This window comes from Nerophis ophidion, linkage group LG17, assembly GCF_033978795.1.
Source record: "Nerophis ophidion isolate RoL-2023_Sa linkage group LG17, RoL_Noph_v1.0, whole genome shotgun sequence".
In the NCBI taxonomy this organism is placed as follows: Eukaryota; Metazoa; Chordata; class Actinopteri; order Syngnathiformes; family Syngnathidae; genus Nerophis; species Nerophis ophidion.
The window spans coordinates 35,778,117-35,791,821 of record NC_084627.1 but is presented as its reverse complement, the minus strand read 5'-3'; the positions used below and the strand labels follow the sequence as shown (position 1 = coordinate 35,791,821).

Below are 13,705 nucleotides of genomic sequence, written 5' to 3'. Positions count from 1 at the left end.
CAGGTCAAATTAAAGGACCTCATCCCTATATTTGAACCAGACCCGATGTTTGTATAATAGTTTAAATCGATTAACAGTTTGGCATCGCTTGTGTTGTAAGTGCAGTTTGTTCCAGAGTTTTACTCAGCATACAGACACAAAAACTTTTACGAGTGGTTTGAGCTCTCGGCAATGACAAAAATATCCAAAGTCTCTCAAGTTATGAGCCTGCACTCGTTATAAAAAAAAGTTGTAGATTAGGCGGCAATAATTTGTTAAATGCTTTATATAAGGTTATTAATGTATTATACAAGGGCCAATTTAGTGTTGCCAATCAACCTATCCCCAGGTGCATGTCTTTGGAGGTGGGAGGAAGCCGAAATACCCGGAGGGAACCCACGCAGTCACGGGAAACTCCACACAAAAAGATCCTGAGCCCAGGATTGAACTCAGGACCGTCGTATTGTTGTGAATGTTGGCTGTCTATCTGTGATGGCCCTGCGATGAGGTGGCGGCTTGTCCAGGGTGTACCCGCCTTCCGCCTGAATGCAGCTGAGATAGGCTCCAGTACCCCCACGAACCCATAAGGGACAAGCGGTAGGAAATGGATAGATGAATGGATATTTAAAGGCCTACTGAAACCCACTACTACCGACCATGCAGTCTGATTTATATATCAATGATGAAATATTAACATTGCAACACATGCCAATACGGCCTTTTTAGTTTACTAAACTACAATTTTAAATTTCCCGCAGAGTTTCTTGTTGAAAACGTCGCGGAATGATGACGTGTATGATGACGCGTGTTTGTGACGTTATTGGTTGAGCGGACATTTTTAGCCCAGCACTACTTACGGCTAAAAGTTGTCTCTTTTCATCGCATAAATACACAGTATTTTGGACATCTGTGTTGCTGAATCTTTTGCAATTTGTTCAATTAATAATGGAGACTATAAAAAACAATGCTGTTGGTGGAAAGCGGTGGATTTCAGCTGCCTTTAGCAACCAAAACACAGCCGGTGTTTCTTTGTTTGTTGTGAAGCTTTAGCGAACATGTTTCTCTACCACATGTCAACCCGGAAGTTTTTGGATGAGAAAATTGTGATATTAAGTTGGCTCTTACCGGAGACTTGTGCGGAGTTAGCGTCCTCCTGCACCAGCTGTCATCTTGGCTCCTCCATTGGCTTCTCTCAGAGACACTGGCGGTCACCGCAGCCCTCCGAATTTCAGGTATGACTTTATAATATCACTAAAACACTATTAACACAATAAGCAGATAAGGGATTTTCCATAATTATCCTAGTAAATGTGTCTAATAACATCTGAATCACTCCCACTGCATTTGACTTTTTTTTCTTTCTAGTGCTTCACTCTAACTTTCCTCATCCACAAATCTTTCATCCTTGCTCACATTAATGGGGAAATCATCTCTTTCTCGGTCCGAATCGCTCTTGCTGCCGGTGGCTATGATTATAAACAATGTGAGGATGTGAGGAGCCCTACAACTCGTAACGTCACACGCACATCGTCTGCTCCTTCCGGTGTCAAGCGAAATAAGTGCTCGCGGCGAAATAAGTGTCCAAGCGTGTCGGGGCATATATTTAGCGCCGTAAGTGCCAAATATATGCCCACCCTATTGTATACAGTGTGTATGGGACGGCTTGCCAAATAATTGCCCCAGTGGCCTCAGTGAGAGTGCATACGAGGTATACTCATTACTTAAACTTGGATTTGCTGATATTGTTAGCTAAAAGAAAAAACGCATCATACCAAAGTTACTGTGATATATATATATATATTGTCTTAGGCAATTAAATATGGAGAAACGGCAGGATGAAACAAGTAAGATCAGTAAACACACGTTGGTTTGACAATGACGCCGCCCTGCCAAAAAACTGCCCGGCTGGTCACTGCGCACTGGTTTGCGCAGGTGCGCGCATGTGCACACCCCACCTGAGCACTTATTTCGCTGGGCACAAATTTGGCGTCACACCGGTACAGGCAAGTCTCTTTTATTAGCGACCAAAAGTTGTGAACTTTATCATCGATGTTCTCTACTAAATCCTTTCAGAAAAAATATGGCAATATCGCGAAATGATCAAGTTTGCCACATAGAATGGACCTGCTATCCCCTTTAAATAACAAAATCTCATTTCAGTAGGCCTTTAACCATTTGTGTCACTGCTTAATAACTGTTTAAGAAATAGATTTTGGGTAAATTGAATTTAAAAAGTAGCATATATTTATGCAGTATGAACAAAAATGTTTTAATGTAGACACATAGAATCATACTTCTGTGATTATATGCATCAAGTGTTCATTCAAGGCTTAGGCAAAATATCGACATATATATTGTAACGACCTGCTGATGTGATGTTGTGTTCTTGAGGAGTGATATTCAGAATTCCTATTGTTGCGAATGTTGCATGCCTGAAGGTGATTGGTGAAGAAGGAGGAAGCGTTGTTGTTGCGGAAATGAGAAATTAGGAATTACGACGTGCACGAACAAGGGCGACATTTTACCGCTGAAGAGTTGGTGTGGGTGTACAACCCCCAACGGAAAAAGGGGAGATGCCCGAAGCTGGACAGTGACCGGATGGGCCCTTGTAGAGTGTTGGAAAGACTCAGCGAAGTTGTGTAGCGGGTCCAACTCCCACCCCATGGCAGAAAAGTTGTCCTGCACCGCGACCGGTTAGCACGGGAACTCCTGCAGGACTCGGAGTGGCGTTACCGGGGACAATGGGCCTTAGCCCAGGGACTAGAGAGTCTTGTTCTTCCGTTACGGGGACCTCGTCCTGGCCTTCACAGGATGTAACCCTTCCTGTGACTTCCTCCCCAGAAAGGGGGAACACAAGACCCCGGAGGCTGAGGCGGCGACCAGCCCACTTGAGAGATTTTGTTGTAACCCCTCGGGGACGGGGGACTTTGAAAGGGGGGGATAGTGTAACGACCTGCTGATGTGATGTTGTGTACTTGAGTGATATTCAGAATTCCTATTGTTGTGAACGTTGCATGCCTGAAGGCGATTGGTGAAGAAGGAGGAAGCGTTGTTGTTGCGGAAATGAGAAATGAGGATAGATGTGAAGGGAACAAGATAAGTTGAGCTGTGTTAGATAGGTTGCTCAATAAAAGTTTAAAAAAGAGCGTCAGGCTTTGCGTGCACTTCTTCTGGACGCTACAATATGGTGTATCGTGACATGGCCAAAAATTATCGAGATATTAATAAAAAAGCCATATCGCCCAGTCCTACTTCAAAGGGTTACAATAAGAAATGCACCATTCTTAAATGATATTGTATTCCTTATGTGTCTTACCTGTTTTTAATAGAGTTCTACTACAGTAATTTTCCAAATGAAGGTCAAAGTGCTATTAGCCAACACACCACCTAAAAACGACAAGAAAACACATTATACTCGTGGAGTTTGTGATCTAACATTCTGTTGTCCATTCCGATTATTTAATAAATATGCTTTATAGAAGAAGTTTAACTCATACATAAGCGGGAATTATTGACGACGTGAGGCTTTAGCTTAAATTGGAGTTTTATTAATAGTCTCCACACATTTTACCGTCATCCTTAAGAACACAGTCAATTTGCTAACTCGCTAGTATATTCGGCTTAAACCATATTTATTTAAAACTGTGTTTCGTACAAGGTATAAACATTTAGAACGCTACTAAATCATCACCTGACATTTAATTTCTTCTCCTTTCGCCTTTTCCTTCACTTCTTCTTCGTCCTCGACTTCTTCTTCATAATAATGGCGGTACTGACTGTGAGGTATATGGTTGCCCCCTGCTGGCTTGGAGGTTGTGGTAGTGTCAGGAGGACTTATGGGGGTCAAATAAATATTAGCTCTAATACTGTACATTCCATCCATTCATCCATTTTTCTACCATTCATTGTATGTAAAAATAAAAAATAAAAAAATAAAAACTTCACAAAAAGTATTCATTCATCATTAAATAAATGTTGTTTAAAAAAAAAAGAACACATTTATTAATTACTTGGGAAACTATGTATTTCGTTATCAATTAACTAAATTATGAAATATAATATTCAATATTGATATCGAAACAATACAAAACAGTATAAGTAGTAATAGAAACAGTTTCAGGTTTCTTCTTTTGTCAACAATAACAAATATACAGGCAGTCCCTATAAGAGACCTGGGCATTTATTGTAACTTGGGGGGCAAAATTCTGAGAAATAAATGTGTCTGGAGGCCCGTACATCCATCTAATTATGTATACATACATACATACACACATATCTATACAGTATATATATATATATATATATATATATATATATATATATATATATATATATTAGTGCTGCGAATCTTTGGGTGTCCAACGATTCGATTCAATATCGATTCTTGGGTCGCGATTCGATAATATTTACATTTTTTGATTCAACGCGATTCTCGATTCAAAAAACGATATTTTTCCGATTCAAAACGACTCTGTATTCATTCAATACATAGGATTTCAGCAGGATCTACCCCAGTCTGCTGACATGCAAGCAGAGTAGTAGATTTAAAAAAAAAAAGCTTTTATAATTGTAAAGGACAATGTTTTATCAACTGATTACAATAATGTAAATTAGTTTTAACTATTAAACTAACCAAAAATATGACTTATTTTATCTTTGTGAAAATATTGGACACAGTGTGTTGTCAAGCTTATGAGATGCGATTCAAGTGTAAGCCACTGTGACACTATTGATCTTTTTTTTATTTTTTTTTATGAATGTCTAATGATAATGTCAATGAGGGATTTTTAATCACTGCTGTGCTGAAATTATAATTAATATTGATACTGTTGTTGATAATATTCATTTTTGTTTCACTAATTTTGGTTTGTTCTGTGTCGTGTTTGTGTTTGTGTCTCCTCTCAATTTGTGTCTCCTTTCAATTGCTCTGTTTATTGCAGTTCTGAGTGTTGCTGGGTCAGGTTTGGTTTTGGAATTGGATTGCATTGTTATGGTATTGCTGTGTAATGGTTTGTTGAATTGATTAAAAAAAATTAAAATAAAAATAATAATAATAACAAAATAAAATCGATTTTTTAAAAATGAGAATCGATTCTGAATTGCACAAAGTATTCGATTTGATTCGTATTCAAATAGATTTTTTCCCACACCCCTAATATATATATATATATGTATATATATATATATATATATATATATATATTTGGCCCTGTGATAAGGTGGAGACTTGTCCAGGGTGTACGACGCCTGTAGCTGAGATAGGCACCAGCGCAGCGCCCCCCGCGCCCCAAAGGGAATAAGCGGTGTTAAATGGATGGATGGATGGAACTATATATTTTTGATTGATTGATTGAAACTTTTGTTTGTAGATTGCACAGTATAGTACATATTCCATACAATTGACCACTAAATGGTCACACCCCAATAAGTTTTTCAACTTGTTTAAATCGGGGTCCACGTTAATCAATTCATATATATATATATATATATATATATATATATATATATATATATATATATATATATATATATATATATAACTGTATAACTATATATACAAAGCCCGTTTCCATATGAGTTGGGAAATTGTGTTAGACGTAAATATAAACGGAAATAAAATATTTGCAAATAATTTTCAACCCATATTCAGTTGAATATGCTACAAAGACAACATATTTGATGTTCAAACTGATTAACTTTTTTTTTTTGCAAATAATTATTAACTTTAGAATTTGATGCCAGCAACACGTGACAAAGAAGTTGGGAAAGGTGGCAATAAATACTGATAAAGTTGAGGAATGCTCATCAAACACTTATATGGAAAATCCCACAGGTGTGCAGGCTAATTGGGAACAGGTGGGTGCCATGATTGGGTATAAAAACAGCTTCCATGAAATGCTAAGTAATTCACAAACAAGGATGGGGCGAGGGTCACCAATTTGTAAGCAAATTGTCGAACAGTTTTAGAACAACATTTCTCAACGAGCTATTGCAAGGAATTTAGGGATTTTACCATCTACGGTCCGTAAAATCATCAAAAGGATCAGAGAATCTGGAGAAATCACTGCACGTAAGCAAATATGTTACGGACCTTTGATCCCTCAGGCGGTACTGCATCAAAAACCGACATCAGTAGGTAAAGGATATCACCACATGGGCTCAGGAACATTTCATAAAACCACTGTCAGAAACTACAGTTGGTCGCTACATCTGTTAGTGCAAGTTAAAACTCTACTATGCAAAGCGAAAGCCATGTATCAACAACACCCAGGAATCCCGCCGGCTTCGCTGGGCCCGAGCTCATCTAAGATGGACTGATGCAATGTGGAAAAGTGTTGTGGTCTGACGAGTCCACATTTCAAATTATATTTTGAAACTGTGGACGTGGTGTTCTCCGGAACAAAGAGGAAAATAACCATCCAGATTGCTATAGGCGCAAAGTTCAAAAGCCAGCATCTGTGATGGTATGGGGTTGTATTAGTGCCCAAGGTATGGGTAACTTAAAGATTTGTGAAGGCACCATTAATGCTGAATGGTACATACAGGTTTTGGAGCAACATATGTTGCCATCCAAGCAACGTTATCATGGACGCCCCTGCTTATTTCAGCAAAACAATGCCAAGCCACCTATTACAACAGCGTGGCTTCGTAGTAAAAGAGTGCGGGTACTTTCCTGGCCCACCTGCAGTCCAGACCTGTCTCCCATCAAAAATGTGTGGCGCATTATGAAGCGTAAAATGCGACAGCGGAGACCCGGACTGTTGAACGACTGAAGCTATACATAAAACAAGAATGGGAAAAAATTCCACTTTCAAAGCTTCAACAATTAGTTTCCTCAGTTCCCAAACGTTTATTGAGTGTTGTTAAAAGTAAAGGTGATGTAACACTGTGGTGAACATGCCCTTTCCCAACTACTTTGGCACGTGTTGCAGCCATGAAATTCTAAGTTAATTATTTGCAAAAAAAAAAAAAAAGTTTATGAGTTTGAACATCAAATATTTTGTCTCTGTAGTGCATTCAACTGAATATGGGTTGAAAAGGATTTGCAAATCATTGTATTCTGTTTATATTTACATGTAACACAATTTCCCAACTCATATGGAAACAGGGTTTGTATGTCATCGATGTTTGAACCTGACAATGTAGGTGTAAGGTTTAGGAGGAAGATTAAAGACATTAAAGACAACACCTGGTACAGGGTCCACAGATAGGGACGGAGGATAGGGGCCGGAGTTCACCCGACTTAAACTAATCATAGGAATAATGGTAAGGAAAGATAAACAGGCCAGATTGTCCAGCATCAAGATTAGACCCACAAGGAGATGCGGGGTCTACAAGAAATGGTATTTAAACACAGTGTTCCTACAGGACAGCAGAATGAAGAGATTTGGCACACTTTTTCTCCTAGAGCTGCAGCTCTAGTCCGAGGCTCGCTGAAACAAAATAAAGCTTTTTGTTGAATGATTCCTCTTGGCATCTCCTTGGCTCATCAACCATCACATGACCATCAAATATACAACACTGGTAGGTGCAGAGAAACCTGGAGCATGGCCAGGAGATCTAAGGATGATGCAGGGCCTGTGACTCCACGGGGTGCAGACTTTTGTTCTCTTATGTTTTGTCTATTTGCCGCAGTGCATATGCAAAGAGAGGAATGAAGCCTACACCGACGATGCAATTAGAATCTAAGTACACTTGGCACCAGGAAACCCTAAGCTGCAGATCTATGATCGACTTTGTAGTCGTATCATCAGACCTGCATCGGCATGTTTTGCACCCACGGGTAAAGAGAGGGGCTGAGCCCTCAACTGATCACCACCTATTGATTCATTGGATTAGTTGAGTTACAACAGTAGTCTCCTCTGTAAGAAGGAGTCTAACAGAGCGTGAATGACTTGTTTAACACCTGAAGCAGCTGATGGGTACCGGCAGACCAAGCCGAACGTGGCTTGGTAGTAGTTAAAACAAAACCTTGATGTAGAAGGAGTTTGGCGAGAATATGGAGCACAATTTTCAGTCTGTTGGCTTCAAAAAAGTTTCGGAAGTCATCCAAAAGACCTCTCCACACCGATATAATCTGGGGTTTGAAGGTCTTAACCTCACTGACATGCCTTCTGTGGAAGAGTCTTAGGTTACAAAAGCAGACATGTCCATCACTGTGGCTGAGGTAGTGAAAACACGTTCAAGGCTCGGAGAGATGTGGACGGCTTCCACTCTGAATTCTTTAAGCCAGTGGTTGTTAACCTTGTTGGAGGTACCGAACCCCACCAGTTTCATATGCGCATTCACCGAACAATACTTTAGTGAAAAATAAAATGTTTTTTTTTTCAAATTCAAGAAAAAGTCATGTTTTTTTTTTTTACTTGTGCACAGAATGAACCAAGCATGAACATCACCTTGTTCAAAGAACAAAACAAACACAAAAATTACACACCTTACACACATTACCATGAGTTGATCCACTTGAAAACTTATTCGGGTGTTACCATTTAGTGGTCAATTGTACGGAATATGTACTGAACCGTGTAAACTGTACTATTTCATGTAATGTACTCTCTTCCTTTGCAATATGCTAGTAAAAGTTTCAATCAATTAATCAAAAAACCTGCAGATCAGATAGAAAATTAGAGGGAACATTGTTTGGGGGTATCCATAATACGCTGACAGGGAGAAGTTTTTATTTACGCAATAAGTCGGATGTGTCTACCTCCGTGGCGGAGACTCCGCCGAACCCCTAACCCAGGTTAAGAACCACTTCTTTAAGCTGTTAACGTTGAATTGTCTTGGTTGACATGTCTCAACACTGAGTAGAAGTTGCCCAAAACCCAACTTACATAAGATGCAAACAGGTTGAGGTGTCAAATTAACGGTTTAGGGTACCAGTTTTCCACTTGGAAAATGGACTTGGGCTATGAAAATAATAAGCAAAATATTGATTAGCATATAGTTATTAGTCATTACTGTTCCATCCATTTTCTTCCACTTGTCCCTATTTGGGGTCGCTGGAGCCTATCTCAGCTGCATTCGGGCGGTAGGCGGGGTACACCCTGGACAACTCGCCACCTCCCATACCTAATAAAACCTGCTCAGTGGCCTTGTGGTTAGAGTGTCCGCCCTGACATTGGTAGGTCGTGAGTTCAATCCCCGGTCGAGTCATACCACAGACGATAAAAATGGGACCCACTATCTCCCCGGCTGGCACTCAGCATCAAAGGGTTGTAATTGGGGTTAAATCACCAAAATGATAACCAAGCGCAGCCACCGCTGCTGCTCACTGCTCCCCTCACCTCCCACCTCCACTAGCTCTTAGGGAAATTTGTTTGTTTAATGCCAAATATTTCGTGAGAACTGTTTTACTAGACCAGGGGTCAGGATCCCTTTTGGCTGAGAGAGCCATGAAAGCCAAATATTTTAAAATATATTTCCGTGACAGCCATATAATGCTTTTTAACACTGAATACAACTAAATGTGTGCATTTTTAAGTAGGACCAACATTTTTAGAGTATAATAAGTCTCTTATTATTTTTAATATCATTGTTAATCTAAAGCTAATCAATAATAAAATACTTCTTACCATTAATTCAACTTCTTGAACAGTTGTGGTAAAAAACGGATGGATTAAAATGCATGAGAACGTTTTATATTTTGAACATTATTTTTAACACTGTGATTACCAGTGGAATTATTGAGATGATCAAGATTTATCTGAGAGCCAGATGCCTTCATCGAAAGAGCTACAGATTTCCTACCCCTGTACTAGACTTTACTGCTTCCACTGGTCTTAAAGAAATGAGAGTTCCGATCTCCTGCTAGCAAAGCAGGTTCACTCATCAGCCTTCAATTATTAGTTCTACATATTTTATTTCTGCTACTCCCTAGTTACATTACTAATAGTCTGTTAGTGTTGAAATGAGCTATACTTTGTGGACTTGAAAGGGCGTAACAGTGTCCTATGTGCAGGTCCTCCAGAAGTACAGGTTTGTGGCACCAACAGCACAACAAGCAGAGCACAAGTCCGGTTTAGAGGTATGGTCTCTGCTATTTGCAGCTGATGCGGTCACGATGGCCTCATCAATCTGTGACCTTTAGTGTTTACTGGGTCAGGTCACAAATCAGTGTAAACCTCACACTGTAAAGCATCTGGGATAAGACTGAGTTTGCAACCTTTGGGTTGGGAGCAAGCTTTTCTACAGGTATTTCAGGACATAGGTCGAGGATCTCCGTCTTTAACTCGGAATTATGTCTTACAGCTGGCCTGTGAAAACCTAGAGGTGGAACTGGAGGAGATGGCCAGAAACCAGAAGTCTGGCCTTTTCATATTTAAGCTGTTGCTTCCACAAACCATAAAAGCAGTGGGAAATGGATGGATGCCAGGTCATGGTATTCTCAGGGAATTAAATCGATCATAGACTTAGCTTGGTCAGATCTAATTACTCATGAGATCTGACGAATTAAGTCTGTGAGCAAGAACTGATAAAGGTTGCTCAGATGAGAGGCGGAAGATCTTCTAAGACAAACTGGACAGTCCAGCTGCGATCAATTGAATGCCCTTAGAATAAAATGGATATTAGTACAGTACTAACCCTAAAAGTGTGTTTCCTTATTTAACAACTCTTTGCTCGTTCCTTGTTTAGTTGTATATTTTTGGAGTTGCCAATAAAAACTGATTTGCATGTAACAGACATTGAAACACATGGAAATAGTTGTTCCAAGTGAGTACAGTGATTGATTTTAATGGCTTCATTAACAACTATATAAAAACAGCTGATAAAAATCCATGCACTCTCGTGAAATATATAGGAAAGGTATGTACAACACAACAGTGTGAACCGTAACAGTGACTTCATTCAGGTGGGTGCTTCACCACAAATATACTTGGCTGCATAGAAGATTGACATTATTATCATTATTGCCTACACTCAAAACATCTGAGGAAAACACAAGTCAAAGTTCTAGCAGGACTTTTTAGACTGATTTTATAAGTCAGTTCTTGCAGCTTGACCGACTTTCAAGCATAAGCACTAAAAGCAAAAATAGTAAGAAGTTTCCCTTTAGCAAAAAGTCACATTCTGAAAGCATCGTCATGAAAGAACTATCGTACAGAAAAGAACAACAAAAGCCTGAGTTGATGGAGAAAAGTAGAATCTTAATCAATCTAAAAAAGCCTGAGGAAAAGGACCACCCATTTACTATTTTACATCCATTTACAAAGTTGTCATCCAAGGGAAATACAAGAAACATCAAATGCAGTCATTTTTTTTACACATACTATGTGTCATTCTTAAATAATAATGATCAGGTGGTGATGGGGGAAGCAAAGGAATGAGAAATGGTGAAAATGAGGTACTTCAGGTGGTCAGCCTGAGCCCAGACTGGATTGAAGGTCAGCTCTGAACATGACGGTGATGACAAGTGACGCTTCTACCCCATAACACTTAAATAAGGTAAAAATCACATTGTATGATCCACGTGAGCAAACATCCAGTGTCTTGATTTGATGGAATATGAGGCAGTGCTCGGGGTCTGTTGTGACCGGAGGTAAAAAAAAAAAAGAAAAAGAAAAAAAAAAGAGAACGTTTTCATATAAAAATAACAAAAAAGTGTGCTGCATGCAGCTTTCTTAAATACAAAAATAGGCTCTGATTCTTTGTCCACGCTGCGTAGCGTTTGTCTCCCAGGCTGTCCAGAATGAGTGCTTATACAGCGTCCTGTAAGGCATCGGCTGTGTTGGAGAGTTCAAGGCTGCCAGCGGCAGACGCCAGCGGCCGTTATGTTTTGCGGCTGCTCCAGATCTGCTCTGGCGTGCTCTTGTGATCCGAAGAATAGTCATAAGGGGAGCGCTGGTCTCGGGGAGAGCGCGGCCCGCTGGCCGACGCCCTCTGCTCCGTCTGCCAGTCCGAGTGGTAGCGGTAGGACGAGCGCTGGTCCGAGTGGAGAAAGTCCTTTAAGTCTGGCCGTTGGTCTCTGCTGGAGCGCACTTCCTCCAGCTTCCTTTGCTTGCCGTCACTGTAATGCCTGCAACACACAAACACACAATTAGCAACACAACCATGATGTGTGCCTTACATTATTTTGTGCGTGGTGGTCCGCTATTGATAACATTTGACCAAAACAGATTTGGTGCTACATGTTAAAAATCTCCACATAGACATGGATAATTAATATGTTAAGTCATTTGTGGGGAGGCGTGGCTGGCAGACCGACGGCGAGGCGGGGCATGCCTGGGGCCGACCCTGAGATTGTGGCGAGGAGACGTGGCCGGCGGCGAGGCGCGCTGGGATCAACGCCGTAATAAAAGCCAGGTGCGTGGATCGCCCGGCTGTGCACAATTGTGTAATTCCCTCTCAATAAATAAAAGGGCGGCAGCCGAGAACGACGGGGCAGAAGGAGCTGGAGAGCCGCGAGCACATGCAGTGCAAAATCAACAGAGAGCGAGGGACAGACGACGACGCGGGAGGCTGAAAAGCGACCGGAAAAGCGAGCAGTGGAAGAGGAAGGAGCCGAAAAGCGAGCCGACCAGAGACTAAGTACTATTGAAAAATAAACCAAGTCACAAACTGCTTGCAGTCATGTCTGTGCTTGGTGGTCCATGGAACCCGGACGACAGTGACAGATCGTCACATCATTTTACTTTAAAAGAGTCACTTCCGTTACTTTTAATGTTACAATGGCTAGCTTTTTATTAGTGCAGAAGTCATTGCTAATGCAAGTTTTCTAACGCATTATGTACAGTACGTGCCCAGCGTGAAAATGTGCCAATGGGCTGCGGGCCAAAAACAGCAATTTTAAAAGGGAAATGGACTTTTCTTTGGAATTTTGCCTATCCTTCACAATCATTATGAGAGACAAGCCTTTTGGCCATGGAGACCAGCTGCTGTGTCTCTGCCACACCAGAGTCCATTTGGGGAGACTGGAGGAGATGCGAATGAAGAGACAGGACTGCTGAGCTGGCGCTGAGCACCGGGACGGACAAGCTTCACAGTGTCTTGTGGACGTATCCTCGCTCATCCATGCGGACTGGACAATTGCAGAGAGTTGGTTGGCGGCCGAGGGTGGAGTTGGCTCTCTTGGTTGCTTTGTTGGGTCTGCTCCTGTCTCTGGCCATGCTCCCCCTACCCCTGCAGACGATGGCGTGGAACACCGCAGAGACCGCCACAGTGTATATGTTTTTTTTTATTTTTTTGTTGTTTTACTTTTGTGGCTGTGTTTAGAAGTGGCTGGTTGTATCAGCTCTGCTCTTTTAATGTATTTACTGTCCTTCTATTTTTCCCTCTTACACACATGCTTATGTGGGCTGTGGCTATAAGATTTATTTTCCTTGGACTCAGTCTGGACCCCTCTTCAGGGGCCCAGGCTTAGATTTAATTTTATTTTTTCACCCTCTCCCGGCTTCTGTCTGCTCCAACGTCTTACTCTTACTGTGGGGATGTCGCTGTGGCTTGTACAGCCCTTTGAGACACTAGTGATTTAGGGCTATATAAGTAAACATTGATTGATTGATTGATACTCTTCCTTCGTGCTCACTTCTATAAGCAGCAGTATATTTTAGCTTTACAAGTATAAGGTTGTAAAGCATTTGTCCAAAAATAGTCGTCTGTTACCAAGTCTGCCATGATTAGAAAAATCACTCGTGTTTGATTGCGGAAGTAGGAACACACTTGTTGCCAGAAGTCAGACATGCGCTGCTATGTAAACAGAAATCAATATACGGAAAAAAATCAGTCC

General features: G+C 40.9%; 2 protein-coding genes across 7 annotated transcripts in view; both read right to left on the bottom strand.

Annotated features, from left to right (window-relative positions):
- Positions 1-3,799, bottom strand: part of ythdc2 (YTH domain containing 2) — a 54,953-nt gene extending 51,154 nt beyond the window's left edge. For 2 of the 4 annotated variants that reach the window (XM_061876850.1, XM_061876853.1), the window contains exons 1-2: positions 3,671-3,799; positions 3,296-3,366 (exon numbers count right to left, since the gene is read on the bottom strand). The gene's annotated coding sequence lies outside the window, so the exon portion shown is untranslated. Of the gene's footprint in view, positions 1-1,104; positions 1,239-3,295; positions 3,367-3,670 lie in introns of all 4 variants that reach the window. The other 2 variants (XM_061876852.1, XM_061876851.1) reach the window with 2 other exon arrangements.
- A 6,884-nt stretch (positions 3,800-10,683) lies between these two features.
- The window catches only part of chd1 (chromodomain helicase DNA binding protein 1), a 60,246-nt gene continuing 57,224 nt past the window's right edge, over positions 10,684-13,705 (bottom strand). For all 3 annotated transcript variants that reach the window (XM_061876846.1, XM_061876847.1, XM_061876849.1), the window contains exon 36: positions 10,684-11,995. In XM_061876846.1, coding sequence (XP_061732830.1) covers positions 11,749-11,995 — 247 coding nt within the window. In that variant the 3' untranslated portion in view covers positions 10,684-11,748. The remainder of the gene's footprint in view (positions 11,996-13,705) is intronic.